This window comes from Phalacrocorax aristotelis, chromosome 6 (genome assembly GCF_949628215.1).
Source record: "Phalacrocorax aristotelis chromosome 6, bGulAri2.1, whole genome shotgun sequence".
Classification (NCBI taxonomy): Eukaryota; Metazoa; Chordata; class Aves; order Suliformes; family Phalacrocoracidae; genus Phalacrocorax; species Phalacrocorax aristotelis.
Window position 1 is genome coordinate 16272021 of NC_134281.1, and position 23234 is coordinate 16295254.

The 23234-nt window shown below is 36.2% G+C and overlaps 1 protein-coding gene across 2 annotated transcripts in view; it reads right to left on the reverse strand.

Annotated features, from left to right (window-relative positions):
* CACNA2D3 (calcium voltage-gated channel auxiliary subunit alpha2delta 3) overlaps window positions 1-23234 on the reverse strand; it is a 486549-nt gene that overhangs the window by 221437 nt on the left and 241878 nt on the right. For both annotated transcript variants that reach the window (XR_012661052.1, XM_075096179.1), the window contains exon 11: window positions 22187-22300. Coding sequence is in view for 1 of the 2 variants with exons in the window: in XM_075096179.1 (XP_074952280.1) it covers window positions 22187-22300 (114 nt within the window). In the remaining variant the exon portion in view is untranslated. The remainder of the gene's footprint in view (window positions 1-22186; window positions 22301-23234) is intronic.

The window sequence follows — 23234 nt, forward strand, 5'->3', positions numbered from 1 at the left end:
TTTCCTCAGCCTCTCTGGTTCAGCTACTGCTGAGCTGGCCTATGATTTCATTGCTGACTAGGCTATTGGTAAGAGTGAGGACTAAGCTGAGAGGTATCCACACCAAAAGTAGTCATAGAAATAACAAACCGCCTTGTTCCAGCCAACACTTTAACTATCATATTTTGCTTCCTCATTCAGTAAAATTCATGTGTGCACATTGCCTCAACACCATTACAACTTCTTCATCATTTTTGGTAAGGCATAAAACAGTGACCTATTAACAATGCAATTACTATTAACAGCCAGATGAGCATAACTTAGTTTTAAAAAAGGAGAGATACCCCAACACTAGCCAAATGAAAAATAAGCTGTAAGTGTTTCTTTTAATAGGAAAAAAAATTCTGGTAGTGTCATATTCGGGGCTTCTGCTGGTCATTTACTGAGAAAGAAATGATGACCCCTACTCTATCACTTTTCTCTCGAGCTTTGGTGGCAGCCCACGGCCATCAGTGAAAGACTGGAATAGAGTGCAGCAGTACTCCTGACAAAGAAAAAAAATCCACCACAAGAAGGTCTGGCTAGTAGGTTTTACTCTTAATCAAACGTTAGACTTTCCTCACATCAGATTTGTCAGGACTGGCAGGGAATTGTTGCTTTCCTCTGCAGCACACCACAGTCTTTCCTAGGTTCATTTAGACACTTTCACCTAACAGTCCTGTGCTACAGCTAAGACCCTAGACTAAAGCTGCCTCCACCCTCTCTTGCCCTCTTCCTGTGACACACAAGCATTTCAAAGCATTCTGGTATTTCATAGCAAAACTTTGCATTTGTCACAGGATTACATAGACTGCAAATGTGTGTGGAGGGAGTATCAAACGATGTGTTCTTGTCAATTCTTCTGACCACCTTTTTGCAGCCAGACCCTCACTGACTGCTCCTTCTCACCATGCCCACACTTTGCCTTACTCAGGACTGCTCCTTCTGGCTCCTTTCCCTTCCCCATAGCTACTGTTGCCTTTATTGACCAAACCGCTCTTTGTCCCTTTCCCTTCTTTTAGTCACTCCAGCAGGGAACTCAGTCCAGTAAACCCAGAAGGATTTTTTAATTTGAGCAACATTTGACCCAAGCTGTTTCTTCTAGACCTACATTCCCATTTTAGGATCAAATATGGTTTTCACTAGGTACTTTTCCATGCTTGCAATTTGGAAAAAAAAAAAAATAAATAAAAGGAATACCACGGATAATAGAAGATACAAATAACTTTTGTAAGGGTAAAAAATAGAATTTATGAGTACAAATTTGAGAGCATTAGCATGGAGCTTTCCAGTTTTTAATAATGATCCAGTTATGTAAAATTATAAAGGTTGAAAAAATAAAACTGAGTCCCTACTTACCTGTGGTTATTACAGAAGACTTGGTACTTCCCACAAGCATGTCACTTGTGTCCATATTCTGGATAGATTTGTACTCAAGCAACTGCATTCTCACAGTGCAGCATAACTCTTGAAAAAAATTGGGTTTAGACTTTCCCCCTGAAAAAATGGGTTGTGTCATGTTGTTGACATGGAATGAATACCTGCATTCCCGAGATGGACGAGTGATCCCTAAATATACAGCTGTACTTTATAGACCAAACTTGTACTGTAGGTGATGGGAGAATTAGTACAAAGCTTGCCACATTTAAATTAACTTACTTGTTTTCTCTGGCTGTGTTATGCCTACAGAAATTATAGCATTTCATAATTAGAAAAAAAAATCCCAACCAAAACTCAAGGCAGAATAGTGAAGGTATGCAGCTACAGACATCTGAAATACGTTGGCGTGCAAAAACATCACGCGAAGAGCAATGTGCCGTGAGGCAGATTTGGGTGACGTCTCCTTGCTGCCGCCTGGTGGCGCTGACAGGAACGGTAGATGGCCAGCTTTTCTATACTGCAACCTTTTCTTAACCGTACCATTTTTGCAGGACTAATGTACTACTGAAAAGAAAGGAAGAGTGCACGAAATAGAAGGAAAAAAAATTTAATACATTAAAGTAGCCCTGAACTCCTCCCCAACAGAAGAAAACTTCTTTTTGGTTAGATGTAACGTAGAAACCCCAAACTAAGCCAGGAGAAAGTACTTTATCTTACAAAAGGAAGAAATCAGACACAACAGTGATATAAAATAGATAAAAATCAGAACAGAAGACATTTGCATTAAAATAGAGATGCTGTGGTACTGTTGCTTGTAGAGCTGAGAAAGTCCAGAACATGGAAGGTTCTCTGTGAAGGGCCCTGGAAAAATCTTTAAGGATATTTGGTGTGTATCCAAGTTCTGTGCTGCAAGGACGTTATTAACAAGTGAATAGCATAGCAACAAAGTCAGACCTAAGAACTGAGGAATTTAAAACAGGTGGAAAGATCACCTGCTCACATACTGCCAAAGGCTAGACAGCAGGCTCAAGCGACCTCCTCGCCAATCCAAGATTACATACCCTGTACTTCTGCCGTATGTTCCTAAAGCAGAGTGAACCTGGTTTATCTATTTGCTTATAACTAGTATACAGCAGCTTTTGCCAGTTTTTGCTCTTTCAAAGCAGTAAATTCGCAGAAATTATTTTTGAAAAAATTACTGCAAGAGACCTTAATAATACTACTTCAATGGCTGATTGAACTGATTAAATCAATTTCTGTGCAATAACTAACCAACAGCTCTCCAAATAATCTGCAGAAATCAGTTAAGGTAGCTTTTGATGCAAGAGCACACAGACTTGGTAGGAAGGCGGGGAGAACCTTGGCAGCACAGCTAATAAGTGTAATTATAATGATAAAAGTTCACAAATGGCTTCATTCTACACTGTCGCTCACAGCACAACCTGCTATCACTCACTTCTGCTGCACACAATGACCTTTGTCATGCTTGAGAAAACAGCTTCTCACTGCGATTTGACTCTTACTGAGTGGCCAGATGGGGCAGTTTTGCTTCATTATTTGTGTCTGTGAAGTGGAAATGCCAACAGAAAGATTCATTACCATCAAGATCATCTCTGCAAAGCTTCTCTGATTTATTAGGGCATAAACTACTGTACTGGCTGTAATGAGACATAAATGTTCTGTAAGGCCTATGAACTCAAGAAGGAAATACACTGCCATCAAGAGGCTATGGGCCTAATTTATTAACAGCTTGTGCCAGTACCGTCACAGAAAATCATAAAAGCAGCACAGACTGCAGCAGTTGTAGGAAGAAATGTAAGAGGTTAGTCAATGACATGTTTACATAAAATAGCTTCTTTCATTTTTCTGAAATTTGTAAAGTGCAGACAGGTGAAATGCATTGGAATTGCTAAATACATTATACTATTAGCATCTCTCGGATTCTATTTAATTCATGTTGAGATTATGATCCAGACTGATAAATCATAGGATAAGAAAAATTAAGTTTCAAGTTATCTAAGTTATCTTGCAGGGAGAAAATTCCGTGTTCAATTTCAGAATATTCTAGAATTTTTAAGCTCTATATTTTGTTAGGCAGTCCAGATTTTCTTACATTTTGGGTCTTGTCTACTTTTGTAATTAATGCAGTACAACACTCCTAAAATACTATAACCATTTATGATGACAAACAAGTGTCAAAGAAACACTAAAACTGCTTATTTGTGTCTGCCATGAAGTACCTGCATTATTTGAGCAGAGTAGATCAGCTACTTCATGCACATTGAGAACATGTAAAAAGCACTTCAGCAACACAGGAATAATTTAAATCTACATTGTCAAAGGGCTTCTAAGTGTGGCCACAAAGTTGCTAGCAAGGCTGCATGTATGGTTTTGCTACCACTGTTCACAGTTCTGGTTGCTAGCATTCAAAACAGTTCAGAGGCTGTGGTTAAGGTTGGACTACAGTCACTAGAGGTGTTTCTTCTGGCATTGTCACTCTGTACCCTTCTGCAAAAGTTGCTGGATAACTACTAGAAATGGCATGACTTTTGTTTGGCAAGTAAGTGCTGCAGTCAGGAACATGGTAGCAGTTACATCAAGCTGCAAGATCACACAGACCGTTCCAGTGCTAGATCCACTCCCAACCATGACTGTAACTATCCTTTAACCCCCAGCCCCTAGGATTCTATGTTTCTATCGGTCACCGGTTCCTCAGATAGTTAAAAAACCAACCAAACAAACAAAACCCCAAACGACAAAAACAAACCAACACAAAACAAAACCCACACAAAGTTTGCACAGCACAATTTAAAACTGAGTCCAAATCTGCCACCATAGTCAAGTCTCTTCTGCACAGTCAGAAAGAATATAACAAATTATGTTTACATTCGATTAACACATTATAGGATAAATGTAAACATCTAACTATAAATTTACATAGCTTACAGACAGAATTGTACAAAGGTTCCTTACTGAAATCTCATTAATTCCTCATGTACCTCTTCCAAAATTCAGAGACATACACGCACAGTGTAGATCAATTTTCTAAAATTTTGTTTCAAAATGTTGTTTCAGAAAACTTCTTACAAGACATTATGCCTTGAAAGATACTTCCCTAGTGGGAAATATATCACAATCTGAGCAGTCATACACAGACAAATTAAACCTGCATATAACTTTTTACTCTTAAAATATCAGGAAAATTAATTCAGCAAATTAAATGTATGAAGAGATCTGCTTATGATGGCATGGTGATCTTGCCTATGCCTCTAATTTAATAATCCAGTCTCACTCAGAGGGCAAGTACGCTTTGTACTGACATAACTCCTGTGACTAGTTCTGGGTCTTGTAGATACTGTAGTGCTGTTAGCACTTGATTAAATATTAACGTGGGAACTAACACCAGGTTCTTTTGCCACTCAACAACCCATTAATAGGTCGCTCTGGAGAAAAGAGGAAAAGGCACATGTTTTGCTGAGCCACTTTCTTTTGGGAAGGCTAAATCCATACATTAGTAGAAGAAAAATAGTTCATTAGTGGTGTTTTTAACCTACCTATATGACTTGCCTTACGTTTCTATTCCCTTATGGCTATTAAATGTTCCAACTTTCAAAAATCAGCAAGCTAAACCATAACTAAACCAGGTATTTACTTATCTATTTCTCACTAAATGATGGAAAGTTATCTAGATTGTTTTCTGCAAACCTGTATGTTATTTCACTATGTAGTTTACTATATATTAAAAGTTTTATCCTGTAAAAAGTGGTCTTAACATAAAAAATACAGAACATATTAACATTGAATGATGGAATAGTTACTAAGTTGCCTTCTGACTCAATTTCCTGTTCATTTCTAGTGGTTTAATAGAGAATATGCCTTTTCAAAATGCTTTTTCACTGATACGCTGAATTATACACATTTCTTGGACAGATAATATGGCATCAACAGTTCAGTGCAAATGCAAGAAAAATTACCAACTCTCCTAAGTAAAAAGAAATGGTTTATTTTTAAAAGCTAAAAATAACCTTAATCAACTCTCTTCTCCACAAGGTGAAATGAAATTTGAAGAGTCATCCTCTCAGTTTTCAACTCAGTTTGACAAGAAGCTCAGCCTTATTTTAGGGTCATGGCTTCCCAGAAAGAACACTAATGAGCCTTGAGCTTCAGAGATATCAAAGGTTTCCAGAGCTCCTTGCAGCAGAGGAGGAACAACTGCCATGAAACTCCTCCAAAATTTATAGTCAACTACTCTCCTTCCCAGATATTCTGGAGTACTGTGCACCTGTATAATTAGAGATGGAGCAGTTGCTTAATCAATCTTGTGCAGAATTTATACAAAAAGGGCCAACAATATTAGGCTTGGATGAATGCAGTAAAAGATCTTAACCTCACCAGGATGTGAAGTCCATCTGCCATTTTCCTCCTCCTGTATCCACACAAATATAGTTCAAGCAAGATCATATTGCCACCTTCCACCACTAACATCTACCAGGAAAGACCTCTCAGGCAAAAAAAAAAAAAAAAAAAAAAAAAGCCAGCAAACCAACACTTGAAAAATGCATGAAAGATGATGTTGCTATCCCTTAGAGGCGGAGGTCAAGTTCTACTTCCCCCCCAACCCCAGCAAAGCAGCTGCAGTTATTTACACAATATGAGCACTTGCCTCTTGTATTCCTGTCCTTTTCCTGAGAGTCCCTGGTGGTTTACATCATGTAGAGATCCTGTCCACCCCCGCTAAGCAGCTAGTCTTAAAGGGAATATTTTTGTAGTTATGGAAGTGAATATCTGGCACAGAAGAGCATATCTAAAAGTTGCTCTGGTGCAGAGTGGCACAACACTTACCAGAGTTCCCTAGATGGATTGAGGAGACTGATGGAAGGATTCACATTTTTAAGAAAGGAATTGGCTAATTCACTTAAAGGTTCAGTAACTGTCAACTGAGAAGTTTGTTCTGGCTGGTTGGCAATGATTAACGACTGTCATCTCCTTGCCTGGGAGAAGAGACACCATTCTGAGCAACCTTTGTGAAGGCTGGGGGAGGAGCGTGGGGGAAAAGAACATTCCCTACATCCTTGCTGCTATGTGACCAAAAATGGACTGACCTCAGTCTAGTCGTGTCTACTAACATGCAGAAAATATGTGAGGATTTTATTATGAATCAAACTAAGATTTTGAAAATTATGTTTATTATTTCCTATTGCTAATGCAAGCAGAGCACAGTCAAAGACTTCATTTTGAGTTTCACCTTTGCATGCAACGGAGTATTGTATATAACTGTTATAACCATAAGGAAAAACCTACCTATTATATTGATCTAATAGCTTATTAGATGTCACTCTTGCTGCACACAAATGTAGAGCCAAGTGCATTTTTCTGGCTGAAATTGCACAAACATGACGTACCACAAAGGCATCCTCAGATGTCTGGCTCATCACTAGTTTCCATACATGACCTTTTAAGGAGAATTTAGGTCAGCCTAAATAAAACAGTTTCTTTCAAAATGCAGTGCCATGTGTCAAAATGTACTTAGTCAGCCAGTATAATTTTTAGCCAAAAATTCAGTATTGTCAGATATGGTGCTAAAATCTCTGTACTCACAATTTTGTCATGCTGTTTGTGCACACATTTGAATATTTTGCACAAATTTGGTTTTGGCTGCTTAAATGAATCAAAATATTTAAAAAATAATATCATAGTTATTAGAATCATACTGACACCATCGTTTGTTAAAATCATTAGTAATTAATATTGTTAAGTTCCCATTATGCTTTTTAAGGACAAAGTTCTGTCACCCTTGTTTTTTAAATTCTAAACAGTTCCATTTGCTATATAGATATTATGCATACTACTCATCATGAAATCCCTGATAAGTCAGGGAGATAGTCCCAGAATGGGAGATAACTCCCATTTTGACAAGATTGTACTGAATAGCACACAAGGAAGTGCCATAAACTACCTCGAGCTAAGAAAAGGAAAACTTCTTTCACAAGGCAGCTAAGAGGTCCCTTTGTCTTGGCAAATATTCCCCCTGTGTAGGAGACAAAGAGAGAAGGAAACTCCTATTGGTCTCTTAAGTACAGCTATTTTCTAAAGAAATTTTTCTAGCAGAGAGGAACATGACAGTATTATTATACTGATCAAATCTCAGGCAATGTGTGCTGCCCACATGCCATACTTCCAGGGACAGCATGGCTGAGAGCACAGATTTTCTGGTAAAACAAGGTAAACCCAGCTAGGATACTGGATGTCTCAAATATAGACCCAGCAGAGACAGAAACACTACTTAAAAAGACTGAATTCCTCTGACTAGTAGTCCCCATCAAAGTTATGAAGAGAGATTTTTAGATCCTCATTAACCCCACCCAGCCACACAATGGCCTGATGCTGCCACTAGCTACTTTCCCAACACTGCGCAGAACAAATGCACATAGTATTGACACTATAGCATAGGAACAGAAGAAATGGGGGAACGAAGGGAAAATAAATTGGTCTCAGCAAAAATCCATATTAATTTCTGAATGGTGGGCTGATTATGCGCCTTTTCAATACACTATAAACCATAGGATCAGACTCGATTTCTGTGCAAGAAAACAATAGGCATATCAGACTATCCATACTCCCTAGCCACATTCTCTGGTCCTCACTCAAAACTGCCAGCAGTACAACTGCAAAAATGCTGTACTGATGGTGCTCCCACAAATTGGTGACTGATGAGGGACCCTTTTTCAATTGCGAGTAACAAGAGATGGAGGAATAGAAAGATAATCTAACCATAGCCATTCTTTCACACAGAATTAAATTCATCTTCCATGAATTTTTGTTCCTATAAAACTTTTTAGTGTGAATATTTGATGAAAACTCACCCCCTAAATGTGGTATGAACTTAGCCAAAGCAAACCTTTACAGTTTTCACCCATCTCTACCATGAAGGTTTCGGTATTTAGACAAAACTTTAATTTTATGGAAAATTCAGCCATTTCTTTTTCACAGTGAGAGTAAAACTAATAAATGTATACTCAGTCAATTTCACTCCTGGAGATTAAGTTAATAGAGTAGATGAACTGCCTAGGGATTTTTCCCTTCATTTGTAAAAAAATTGAAAGCTACTGCACACCTACTGCAGGGCAACTGCAACAGTATTTTTCAGTCTGGTAGATGTTTCTAGGTACTGCAAATCTGGGGAAAGCAGACACTTCAAAAAAGGCAGACTGGAATCTTGACACACTGCAACTAACCTGTAATTTGCATTATAAGATAAGTACTTCATATATCTGGGCGCATAAGGCACATTGGAATGGGAGGTCAGCTGCAGCCCCAAATTTTATATAACCAGTTTATTGGAAACCATATTCAGTGGCAACACCACGTCCACAGCTTGGCAACATTCTTCTTCCAGGTTTGTGCATATCGGTAATTCACTGCTTTCCATAGCCAGCCTTCCATGCAATAACACAGAAGACTTTTTCCCAGAAGGAAAGAAATCCATGCAAGACAACCTGAGAAATCCCCTTTTGATTCCCATTTCACTTACTTCCTCTACCTTCCCTCTCTTATTCTTTCCATTATCCCTTTTCCTTGTAATTTTGGGCATGATTTTTTACTCTTGGAAAGTCTACTAGACATATGGATCTAGAAAATAAGAGAAGTTAAATTTCAGATGGTCTTCCATAACTTACAATATGTTGTACCTATTCCTTTTTTGCATTAGTTTATTACTTGGTATAAAAAAATCTATGAGAACAGGAATTGAAAACCTGCTCACAGCATTCTACCTGACATACTGAATATATATTTCAGTTTATGTATTGAAAATGCATATTTGTTTAGTAAGATTTAAAGATTTCGACTGATCCAAAGTGACTGAAATATAAACAATCAACTGAAAGACGAGTATTGTTCTGTCTTTTGTCTTTATACTTAGGAAACATTCCTCATGGGTTTACTAATATTTTGTATTATTAAATCAGCTAAAAACCACAGAGACAGACCATAACTGATACTACCTTGGACACTGCAAAAAAATGAAAAATTCTCCTTCATCAGAGGCTGAAATACAGACCTATGTGATACAAAATTCTTGGAATAACTTTTGTATTTCACAGTTACATCATATTTTGTTCTTACCAAAAGGAATGCCCAGGAGTTTGCCTAGCAGATATGTCTGTTGTCTCCATTCATGCACAATTCCAAATTTTCCTTTAGGCTTCTTGAAAACAGAGAGCAGTCATGTTTCTGAGGGTATTTGTGGCAATGTTTTTCCCTCAAACAAGGATAACTTGTTTCTATTTATTTTTGAGATAGGTGAAGCAAACATAAAAATGTTACCAGAAGTTGCTGAATATTTCCAGATCCTATTGAAGCATAAGAGATATGGAAGTCGACTATAAAATTTGCAAAACACACAATTTTCCAGAAAAACAAGCCCTAAGTGGCTTCTGTCTTGAATTGTCCAGAAAAGCCAGAATTAAAAAACAAATTCCTATTTTATATCCAGCAGACCTCTCTCCTCTCTCTCTCATCTCTATGTAAAGAAATGAAAACACAGAAAATGATTGGGTTAAACAAAGGTATGCTTCTGATAGTTCTTCCTCAGTAAAAGGCCCATTCCAAGTGTCATAGGCTCTGTAGGTGTTATATTTTTATGAACCTCAATATAACACAAATTTGAAATATTTTATAAGTAAGTATTTGTAACTGCTTCTATTTTCATAAGGACAGGCTGAACAGCAGCCATTGGGATATATACTTCGCTATGACAATGGATTTTAAAACCTTCTTCAATAACAAGTCCCAGATGATTCAAAACCCTATATGTTTTTTCAAGATATGAATGTCTAATGGCATAAGATGGTAGAATAAGGACTTCTGTTTTCTAACTCAGTTTAATGTTAAAATCCAGCAAAAAGGTTTCAAGAACTCATAAGGGGAAACCTCTGTGACTGAGCTTAAGTCTTGACAGAAGTCAGTGCACAAGTGTTATCCCACAGAAACAGGACATATTTATTCAGATGTTAAAATCTCATTCGGTCAGTTTTGCACAGAGAAAATTACGGTAATGATTTAGGGAGGATTATGAGATGATGGCATTTAGAACCTCAGAGAGAAGAAAAGGGGTTTATCAGTTTTACAACAGATGTCTGCACATAAGAACAGAACACAAAAGTTAAATCTACAGAGACTGCCACGTTTTTCAGAAGTCTCAATGTTGTTAATGCTGTTCTGCTAGTTTGGAAAAAGTAGGTATAAATATAGTGAGATAAACAAACAGTGCGCTCTAAATGGGTATTCTATAAAATGAAGAACCACTAACATAGTTAGAGATTCAACCACTCAGAAAGAATCAGCAGACCCACAACAGAGTTCTAAAGATGGGATTGTTTGGATAACTTGTTTAGTTCTTAATTCAGTAAAGCACTTTAATGTATGCCTGAATCCATTGCTTTGGTTAGCAGAGATGTAATAATTCACATATGTAAGCGCTTTGCTGAAATGAATACTAAACTACATATATATGATCCCCTGCATGTAATGAGTCTTCTGTACTGTCTTGATATATGTGCATGTATTGTGGGATTGTTCTATAGCCAGACACCACAAAGGATAACAGAGGTACTCTGGGAAAATGGTATGTATGAATAATAATGTCACATAAACAATGTCTGTTATACTTCCAAACCAGCAGAATTTGGCCTCTCAGAGCTAAATGAACAAGAAATACCATTTACTATATGTAACGGGATGCCAGCAAGAGAATACTATACCAAACATTTAACTTCCTCCCTTTGTAACATTCCCTTTCCAAACATCTCTTGAGATTTGATATTTAAACATGTAATTTACCAACCTTCTCAACTTAATGTAAATATCCAAAAGAATTTAACTTAAAGGCTCAGTATGTAATGAAACAACACGCTATGGCTTATTTTCATTCGGTGAGAGTTATATAAAATGGAAGTATATGAAGATGTCATTAAAGGAAAAGTGATACAGGAATGAACTAAGAATGGATCATACCAACTAAGTAGAAATAGAGTTCAGTACTCGGATGAAAATGTCTGAAAACAGTTATTCTTTGTGCTGGTCTAGAGTTTTCCAGGGTACTTACCAATTACTTAGGCTGCTGGAATTGCCATACCTCACTGGACTAGCAATGAGTCTGACCTATTGATTAGGAAAAGACACAATAACCCATTTTCCCATTTAAGTCTCATCGTTGCACTGTTTCCTCTACTTGTATTATGGCATGTAACAGTGAACATTCTTATTAGTCTTAAAAACATCTGTAATCTTATTAATGCTTGTCCACTACATAGTATTGTGTTTGATTCAAGCTTAACCTTGCATTAAAAGATAATTTATTAGAAAACTGACACTTTATTGTAGTATATTCCAAAAGCTATAACAGAGGCCTCAAAACATCATAAGGACAGCTTTTTAAAACTTAGCCCAAAATACATATGAAGTTTTCACTACTCTCTGTAGAATCAGTGAAGTTTTCACTTGGTATCTTGTGCTCTACAGAACAGGAAATACCTATAAAGCAAGCAGGCTTGTAGCTCTATTATATCCTTCTTGTGAAGAAAGTAGAGATGACTGAGCATAATCCTAGTTCTGTCTTTTTCACCAAGCCTCTCCTCTGTAATGTAACCTTTAATAGAGATTCAGATAGTTTCAACTGCTTCCAGAAGCCAAACTCTAAACAGGTAATTTAGGAATTCAGTCCAACATGATCTTCAGTTTTTTACTATCCGTACTTTTAAAAATTATTATTAGTAATCCAAATTAATTGATTGGAATACTGTTATCTCTTTATTGTCAAATGCAACCATATGGGTTTCATATATGGTCACCTTTTTGTTGGTGGGTTACTCACAATTAACAATATATGTTCTTGATATCTTACAGAGACTGTAGATACTCATCTAAAATAGAACAGCTCTGACAGACTTCAACACATCTTTTCTGCCTGTTGTGTTTAAGTAAGAAGATGCATACCTTATAAACAGAAGTAATTAAAAACAAGCAGACTATGAACTGTATCCTGGCTTTTAGTATAATTGCTGTATTGTTCAGTTTAAACCAGACAAACTAAAATACAGTTTTTATCATGCTGTTGAAGAAATTCAAGAAATAAATGATGTCACTATTTTCTTAAGTGGATGACATAATTCTTCCCCAAAAAAATTACCTCAAGAACAGACATAGTCCACAGAATGAAATCGGCATATTTGTGCGATTACTATGCCTACTTAACTGGCTTGCTTCTGGCATAACTACTCCACAAAAATAAGTTTTTTAAAAATAAAGATGTTACAGCACTTCAAATATAAGGTCAGGTTTTATTATATTCATTTTGTGGATTAGTAAACAGAATCCATAAGATATCAGGTTCTTATTATGATATTTACTTACAGTACTTCGGTCTCTTGTTAATAATGGTTTCAGCCACATATTTCAATGATATGGAGTTTATGCCAGATGCAAATAGTGATTCCTTGTAGTCATCTAGGCACGTTTTATGAAATTTTGGAACTCTTTATGTCTACATACACTACATAAAAATTAACTTCTTTTTATAAGCAAAAGTAATGATTTTTTTTGTTATTGATACAAGTTCCCAAAACCTACTTTAGACAATCTCTTTCAGATTGCAGATAATTCTCCAGTTTGACTGCCCACGTATAAGGTACTCTGTATGACTCATTGTTAATTTACTTTTGTATCTATTTGATTACATGACAAACATTAACAGGGTAATGGCACTTTGGATATACATTTACATGTGTATAAATTATCTTCCCAACTAAAATTCTTAAAACATTCAGAAAGCATTAGCCACTATATGATTCTAGCCAACAATATAGCTCTGTATATGAGAGGCAGTAATCCTTCCTCTGGCAATCCACATGTGCCCTGAGGATAAGATTCAATTACCCTTATCTTCACAAAAAACCATCTCCCCACTTCTTGGTTTTAAGCACTGCAGAAAAAGTTTCTTCATGGCAAATCAAACTATTAGCCTAAAAAATAATTCTTAACTACTTTGAGTGTCATATTAAAAAACAGAAGTAGAAATACTAGTGACCAGTTCATAGAGAGCATTCTGATAGTTCTGACAAAAAGTAAAAAAAAAGAAAAAGGCATTCATTGAAACAGAAACACAACTGCTTCGTTTGCTCTTTCAAAGGGAGAAGTAACAGCGCAGAAGAAAATAATCTTTTTTTAAACTTTTTGTTTGTTTGTTTTCACAAACAAAATCTACAGATGGGGCAATCAACTAGGACTACAGCCTAAAAAGATAGCTAATTAATGTAAGTTATGTCATAGCTTGAAAGGCCTATAAAGTGTCTGGACCTTCTTTTGTTCTTGAGATAACCAGTTATAAAGCATACGGTTTGTGTAGCAGTAATAACATCCGCTTCTAAAGTACTTCAATCTTTTTAGGAAAAAAATCAATTTAATAACATCCAGACAACATTGTACATGAGACATTCAATTTGCTGTACTAATGTTCCATGTTGCCAACATCAGCAGGTTCCTAAGCTACAGAGACTTGTTTAAAAATCTGGAGAAAGGTTTGTAACCTGGTGGATAGCAGACATGAAAAAGATTATTTGCCACCAATGCAATGCCACAACACAGCTACCCATTGTCTCGCCTCTTTTCACAGCATCCACTTGATTTCATGTTTATCTTTAGGGCAGTTTTCAGACAAAGAAAATGGAAACGTGTCATGTTTTCATCTTCCTTTGTTAAAGGAGGGTTAGGAAAGCATTCTTTCCTGTTCTATGGCAAAATCTAAATGTTTGAGGAATTTTACATATACCTGAAGCTCAGACTTTCATTTCATATACAGCAGTTGAAGCCAATAGATTGTTGGTCATCTTTAAACTCACTATATAGATTTTTGTAAAAAACATAAAATGCTGAATTATTAAAATTAAATATTTATTTCACAGATCTCCAATATAAATGAGCGGATCGAAATAAAGGTCTTTAGTAACCTAAGTTACCAGTAGTCACCAGTAATGACCAAGTATTTTCTTAAGTATTTAAGAAAGCATAATGCCATATATTACTAAATGTACTAAAAAAATTGATCCTGTAGAGGTATGCATTAAAGTCCCACATAGCTAAGGAGCTATCAACTGATTATTGTTGTCTGCAAACATAGTATATTATTATGAAATCAAATCTAAATCCAGCAAATTTTGAGGTGCTAATTTCTGGATGTAAATATAATTTTAAGTATTGTGAAATTTTTCATATAAATCAGGTGCAAAAGCAGTTATAAATACTTAAAAGTCATGGAACCATTTATCTTTTAATTTCAACAGTTCTGTTCAGACATAGCCAGCATTAGCTGTTAGGTCTTTCTGCATCTAACCATTTAGCAGTAGGAATAAAACTGTTATTCCAGTTATCCTTTATAGTCACCCTACTTGAAGTCTTCGTACTGGCAGAAACCATCTTAAACCTCTGCCTTGTTGTAACGGTTCATATGCAGAAAGAAAATATTTCTCTCCCATACAAAATTAACTCTCCCCAGAGCCCTCAGAATAATATGAGACAGACAGATGGAAGTTCTATTCCCTGTTACTTGCCCAGTAAGTGAAAAGCTGCAGAATAATGAATAAGGTAACTGAACGTGGGGGTACTTTTAACTGGGTGGGGGGAAGAATGAATTCTACAGTACATACATCCTTCTTTCTTATTAACAGAGACAAAATTCAGGAGAGACTTCTGGCCTGTCTAGCTGGATTTGATCCTAGAAAATGAGGAAATTTCAGGTGGGATTTTGGTTTCCATTTCACTTTACTAAGTAGTGAGGGATTATCGCTTCTGCTTTTGCATATATCTACCATAGCATATAGCTATTTCAGATAATTATGAAAGCAAAGGCTTTTCAGGATCAAAGGACAAACCCAAAGGGAAGGATATAGTTCAATTGATTCAACCATTCTTCTGCTTTCTTCTCCAGATTTTGCATGTGGTACAATATCACAAAGTGAAGAGCTCTCAGGCTAAAGGAGCAGAACATCCATTTCTGGATGTTGCAAGTCACAACAGCTCACAAAGATGACATCATCCTTGACCACTTTTGAGTGCTGCATCAACCCATATGAAAAAGGAATACTAGAAGACTGTATCCAAACTGAAATGTCACAAAAATATTTGCTTATATATTTCAATTATATAAATATTTCCCCTTGATCTCAGTGGGATTTTAGACTCTGCCTTGAATCATGGTCATGGAATAAATGTTTTTGGGCTTCTCCAAATCAATGAGGAGATGGACTTTATAGAAGTATAGAACTTGATAGCTACAAAAAACAATGGGGAAAAGGAGGAGAGAAAAAGACCCATGCTGCAAAATATGCAGGCAGTTGGTCATTTTAGCCAGTGGAGAAGAAGGTTCATGAGACTTCATGGAGGTGCTGGTGAGTCACTAGGGTTTTGAAGTGTTTCCTCATGCATTTATACTAAAGGATTTACTATATTATTTTCCTTTGCAATGTCACAAAATACTGAGACCAGTCTTGATATATTTAAAATGTCAAAATATGTTAAATATTATTTAAGTAGATATTTTCTGTTCCAAGTTTATTAATTCTCAATAAGTGACTAAAATGGCTTTCAGCAGAGAGCATTACAGGGCTTGAAGTTCTGATATAATCTCTGATATCATTGTACTTTCATTTTTAGAAGGTTAATCTTCCTAGAATTTTCCAGTAAAGAGGAAGTAGGATTGTATTATTTAAAAGAGACAATTAGTGTTACTACTTTCTGGGAGCAAACTCGAAGGGCCATCTATCTTTACCTGTAGTCATGTCCATTTGCCTGCCCCCCCACCCCACAACAATGTCTTTTCATGCTTTTAAATTAGAATACGGTACCTAGTGAAGTAGGTAAGTGCAGTATTTTGCTTGATTTCTAATAGTACATTTGAATATAATAGTAGAAGCAATAATATACAGAGAGAGCATGACTCTCCCTGTTCCAAATGACATAAAAAAATATTTTGAGACTTAAAGGCTTTCTCCTGAAAAAAGCTTTGCAACTATATCATAGCTGTAATTGTAAACAAACACTTCCTTGGTACTGTTCTTTTTAAATACAAATCTTTCCTGTTACATGGTGAAAACCTGGACTTTTATATGGCAGTGTAGATGGATTTATTCTTGCAGATTAATTGTTCTCTTTTTGGTACTTCATGAGGCAGCACTGTCATGAATGAATTACAAAAACATGAAAATACTGAATGTAAGTTTTATGAATGAGAAAAAAAATTGTACATAGCATCAACTCATTTATAACGTGTGAGAATCTAGCTCCTTAAGGTGCAAGACTGCATGTATGGACTCATAAAAAAAAGGAAATGGACTTTAACAACTTAGAGCATTAGTCATACAAATAAAACATAGTGTGTTATAAAAATAGCATCTACTAGATTTACATTTTAAGTAGCAGAAGATATTAAGAAAACATGGGGAAGTGGTTTTTTTGGTGAGGGAGATAGGGACTCATAAAATAAACAGTAAAATGAAAGTGTTCCTTCTTTCGAGGAAACAGTCCAGAAGATAATTTTAAATAGTCTTTTGATGGTCATAATTCTCTAGCTTATGCACAAAATCAGGCTGATGTCCCCTAAAAAACCTCAATTACTTCATTTAAGCTACTTTGGGGATTTAACTGGAGCTACATTATTCCATTTCAAAATCATTGCAACATGATTTTTATTTAATACATTATCAGAAAGAAGTAGTTTTTTTAATTAGTTGTCAGGCACAATACATCTACAATGATATGTAACAAAGTACTCTTATCCCTGTTTACACAGTATCTCTTTTTAAAAAGACTATATTTTGCAAATATATGGATGGTTTGGAAAAAATAATAAAATACGAATTGTTATTTACATGGTGAAAGTATGTCTTTACTCTCCATTTTTAGAGTTTGCCACTGACACACTGGCAAAGCTTTCACACTTACATGAAGAATTTGTTCCTTTCTGTAAAAGAACAAGATGTTTCTGCGGCAACTTGTGATGGGCTGACCCTAGCTGGATGCCAGGTGCCCACCCAAGCCACTCTATCACTCCCCTCCTCAGTTGGACAAAAGGTTTATGGGTCAACATAAGGACAGGGAAAGATCATTCACCAGTTACCATCATAGACAAAACAACCTCAACTTGGGGAAAAATTAATTTCATTTACTACCAATCCAACCAGAGTAGAATAATGAGAAATAAAAACCAAATTTTAAAACACCTTCCCTCCACCGCTCTCTTCTGCCCAGGCTTAATTACTCCTGAGTTGTCTGCCTCCTCCCCCAAGAGCAGCACAGGAGGATGGGGAATGGGGGTGTGATCACTTCATCACACATTGTCTCTGCTGCTCCTTCCTCCTCAGGGGGAGGACTCCTCACACTTTTACCCCGCTCCAGCGTGGGGTCCCTCCCACGGGAGATAGTCCTCCATGAACTTCTCCAACTTGAGTCCTTCCCACCAGCTACAGTTCTTCATGAACTGCTCCAGCATGAGTTCCTTACACGGGGCACAGTTCTTCAGGAACAGACTGCTCCAGTGTGGGCTTCTCTCTCCATGGGTCCACAGGTCCTGCCAGGACCCTGTTCCAGCATGGACTTCCCATGGGGTCACAGCCCCCTTCGGGCATCCACCTGCTCCAGTATGGGGTCCTCCATGGGCTGTAGGTGGATATCTGCTCCACCATTAACCTCCATGGGCTGCAGGGGGACAGCCTGCCTCACCATGGTCTTCACCATGGCGGCAGGGGAATCTCTGCTCCCACGCCTAGAGCACCTCCTCCCCCTCCTTCTTCGTTGACCATGGTGTTGGCACAGCTTCTGATCTCACATATTCCCACTCCCCCCTCTGACTGCAATTGCTGTCACACAGCAACTTTCACCCCCTTCTTAGATGTATTGACACAGAGGTGATACCACCGTTGCTGATGGGCTTAACCTTGGCCCATGGCAGGTCCATCTTGGAGCCAGCTGGCACTGGCTCTATCAGACACAGGGGAAGCTTCTAGGAGCTTCTCACAGAAGCCTCCCCTGTAGCCTCCCTGCTGCCAAAACCTTGCCATGTAAACCCAATACATGATGACATATTTAATATTATCTAACATTAGATAAAACATAATTGAAATAGGTACTTTGCTGACGGGGTAACTGAGGTAAACAAACTTAAGAACTAAAGAACTTATCTCGATTAGAGCTATCACTTTGTCCACCACTGTCCACCACAGAATCAAAATGGTAGGAAAAACATAAACAGTAAGAAAGATGGGAAGGCAATGTATAGATGAACAGAGAACAAAAAACGCAAGGAAAAAAACCTACTAACCATTTCAAAGGCATCATTTATAAATATAAAAAATGGCTTTAGAAGAGAATAAAGATGGTGTAATGCAAAAGCAGGGGATCTTGAAGTGCACCGCATGCATAACATTTAGGCACCCTGACATTGCAAATATGTGGGATACTGTGTTTTCAATAATTCCTCCTTTATAGAAGGAAGAACAAATGCAACAAAGAACATTGAAAGCTCTAATGCATTAAAGCATACATATGGAAATCTTTTACATTTTTCATACTGAAACGTTTCAGGCTGAAAACTGGACAAACTGCTTTTTTCCTACATATTTTCTAATATACAGTTTAGAAGACTGTATAATACATTAAATATTCTACAAGAGCTTGGTAGAATATTGCATATGAAGTAAAAGCCACTCCATAAACACCATATCCTTGTTTAACAAGGTAGGATTCTTCATGATGAGCCTTTGCAGCCGTATACCCAAAGGGAAACCTGTCCTGCTGCTTATTGCAACAGTTGTGCTGTCTTGTTATCTCGGATATAGCTGTTGATTTGCACATGAAAGATACACAGCACACGGTTTTGTGAAAAATACTTAGCTGACTGTTTCAGATAATTCTTTCGTTACTGATTTCATATAATAAAGAGAGTTTCCCCTTGGTCTTAAGATAGGAAGTAACTTCGTAGTATAAGAAAATACAAGACATCAGAGGCACATCCTTCTGAGATTCTGTAAATCTCAGACGTCAGTGTTTGCTAGATAAGGCAAAATGTTCTTATGGAACATTTGAGGACTTAAGAACTGAAATCAGATACTTTCTGACTGAATGAGAGAGGAAAGACTGGCTGCAAGACTTTAAAAAAACAAAACCCAAAACCAAAATAAACAACAAACAAACAAAACACCCCAAATGTTTAAACCTCCTTTCCAGTGGAAAAAAAGGAGTAATGTTTTCATAAAACAGAGCTAGTGCTAGCCTAAAAAGTTACTCAATCATATGAAAACTGGAAAGAAGATAAAATTAGGGGGTGGGGGAAGGTACCAGGAATAGTGATTGAAATTCCAACGATAATTTAGATTCAGTCATATTCCTCGTATTCTCTATTTAATTTGTTTAAATTTATATATAGCTTAATGGAAATTCTTCATACATCATCTGATCATGGAAATCTTGAACCATTACAAGATTTAACTGACTAAAGTATTAAAAGTAAGTATTGAAGCCTATAGCTGAAATTAACACTTCTCAAACCATTTCTATAGGGATAAAAGTAAATGCAAACATCTGGGAATTACTCAAAAAGAGAAATTTTGCCTGTTGTTTTTGTGACAAATGTTTTGCATTTGTGATCTGAAGAAGCAGCTATTAAAATAATAATTTCACAATGAGGTTATAGTTGCCTTGCTTTTCTTGGAAAACATTCAGAAATAAGTGTGAATACAAAGAAGGTTTTAAGAGATATATTGAGACTCTATAACTACCAGGCATTTATATGAGCATAGCCAGCTGACAAAATACTTAAGCCATATAATATTAAGGAGTTACACTTATTTACTTAAGAAGACAAACATTACATATGACCTTTCTAATAAAAACAGATTCCATTTTGAATACTTAAATATCTGAAAAACAAGCTACAATTCAAGTATGTTACTGTTTCCAGAATTATTCAGCAATTTCAACAGGCAAATATATTTTATAAAGCCCTAACTTCCCAAATGTCTAATTTATCAACAGAAAAATCAGTACAAACCCCTGAAGAATCACCCATTTTCAACAGTAAATAGGAAGTAAGAAAAGGCAGGAGATACTTTCATAGCAACAACAAATAACCTCAGTGAAAAGCACTAAAGAAAAGTAAGGAGAAAAAGATCAAAGGTCATGTATTCTCCTCCAACTTGTAACTAGTTGATCACCACATTTCAAAGAAGTAATTCTTGTATGCCACAGAGTAGAGGCAAATATTTCTGTTATATTTCAGCAATATTGCCATTACTAATTCAGATGTGATCCAATTAACTACAATAAATACCAAAATGGACAAATGTTAACATCCAGTATAACTTCCCTCATAATATCTAGTTCTACATCTTAATGCATTAATTAAATATTGAATTTCCTCCTTCCTTCCACCACACAAAGGCTAGCACCAATTCACATCAAAAGTATTACAGATCTCCTCAGAATATGTGAAAATACCGATGCATCCCTGCATTCTTTTAAAGATGACAGACTTCCTGGCATTTCCCAGTAAAATCACAAAAAGTATGAACATTCTTCTTTTAGAGAATGAAGTTACATAAGAGGAGTGGGCTAGGTATCTGAAGAGAAAAATAGATCTTCAGAGAGCAGTTAGTTATTACTCTACATTCGTTAAATAAAAAACTCTTAACCAACAAAAAATAGAATAGTTGTATGTCATTTTTACCACATGAAATTACAGTAAATGATATAACATTTTTGTAAGATCAGTAAAAGAATTACCATTTTCCCATTTTCTCTTGCTCACTGATTGCTAATAGCTGAGGTTTAGCTCAGGTAAACAACAAAAAAGAGAATAGAAAAATGTAATTTTATAAATAAGAGAAATGTGACTAAAAACTACAAATCAAACCTACTACTTTTTTCTGTGGAATACTTAAACCCCACGCAGCAGCCTCATATTAATCAATTACTTGCTCAAATTGCACTTTGGAGAGTGAGGTTGTTGCTTCCACAGGCATATAACATGGCAGGTATCTCAAACTACAAAAACTTCCTTAAAAAGTCCCAAAATTTGCTTTAGCAGATGATTAAAACATAGAAGAAAATTATTTCACATCCAAACACAAGGCCTACTAGAGCTTTGTCATCAGGAAAATTCCAAGATATTTCTGCACTACCATATAACATCCATGGGTTATATAACAAGGTAATTTAATTCTGGGCAAATTTCTTTATACTGGTCAATAGAACCAAATACATTTTAAATAAAATCTTACCAAATGCCAACTCTACCCCTCACTCTGCCAAAGAAAGAAATTAAAAATACCGACTACTACACCTGCTCCATCTCCAGTCAGAGTAAACCAGTCACTGCCCATGATACGTACCCCTCTTTAGCTTCAAAAAGTATTGAATTATTAATATTTTGGGAGAAAGAAAAACTTTTTCATGTTTAATGATGTCTTACAGGGGAAGCATTATATAATGGTCAAAAATGTACCCTGGAAGGAAATATTTCCTTAATATCTTATTATCCTAAGTTCATTACTACAGTAAAAGGTCATCCCTATCCTCGAGCAATATCACATAAGCATCATTTTGCCATTAGTGAAACATCCAGTTACCCAAAATCATTTTTAGATCATTAGAAAGATTGTTACTGACTCTTCAATAGGCATACACTTTATATTGGATATGAAGCTTTGGGTTTTCCATCAAATAAAGGTGATAACGTACTTACTTTTCTGTCTGGCCAATTATATTTTGCAAATATTGTATCGTACGTGTCCACAGCTCCATCAGTAATCAACATTATGGCTTGGCTGCATATACTTCCTTGTCCTGTGTGATTGAACTGTGAAAGGAAACAATCATTTAGTTACAGCATGTTTCTGTTAGATGAAGATAGATAGGGTCGCACTGGATAAACATGGATCTTGTCAAATCTCTAGCATGCTTAGAAGTAGGTGAAAAAGTCTCAGGTTGAAAACATTTTATCATAGATATTACATTCTTACTGAATTGTAGCTTCAGTTGTGTAATAGAATCAGGATTCATTACATATCCCCATTTTATCAGCTTGAAAAATAAGAAACACACATTTATGTAACACTTCTCCAAATTAAAAGCATATTCCCCGCTTTTAGATACATGATACGTATTGATGCATCTACATAGGCTTTGCTTTGATTTAAATATAATTTAAAAAGACCAAGCTACACAAAAAGGAGAAATGAATTATAATTTCACTGCAAAGTACAGAAGATACACTACTTAGAGAGACATATGACTATTCAAATGGCATTTATATTCACTCAGGATTACATTCCATATGTTATTTTTCATAAAATGTTGATCTGGGAGAACCAAGTTAATATTTATATATTCTCAGACTCTGCTATTACTCAGAATGAATACCTATAAGTAATTCAAGCTGCTGAACTGCAGCACTTGAGCACAAGTACTTAGACAGCAATCACCATATCCTTTGCGAAGAAAGTGTCATCATTCCACAAACAGGATTTTCTCCTGGTTAAAGAGCAAGTAAATTGGATCAAATCATAATATAAGCTTTGATCTCTTGATTCTGGAGCTGGTGCCTTAATTTTGATTCCACGTGTCTCCATCTGCTCTTATTGCAGAATAGGTTCTTATTTGTCTTTGTGTTATTTTGTATGTTCAAGGAACTTAGGTGAAACATCCAGCTTTTAGCAAAAAAATGCAAAGTTGGAAATTGATTTTTAATTACTCTGTATGAACTCTAAAAATAACTTTGAAAGGATCAATGA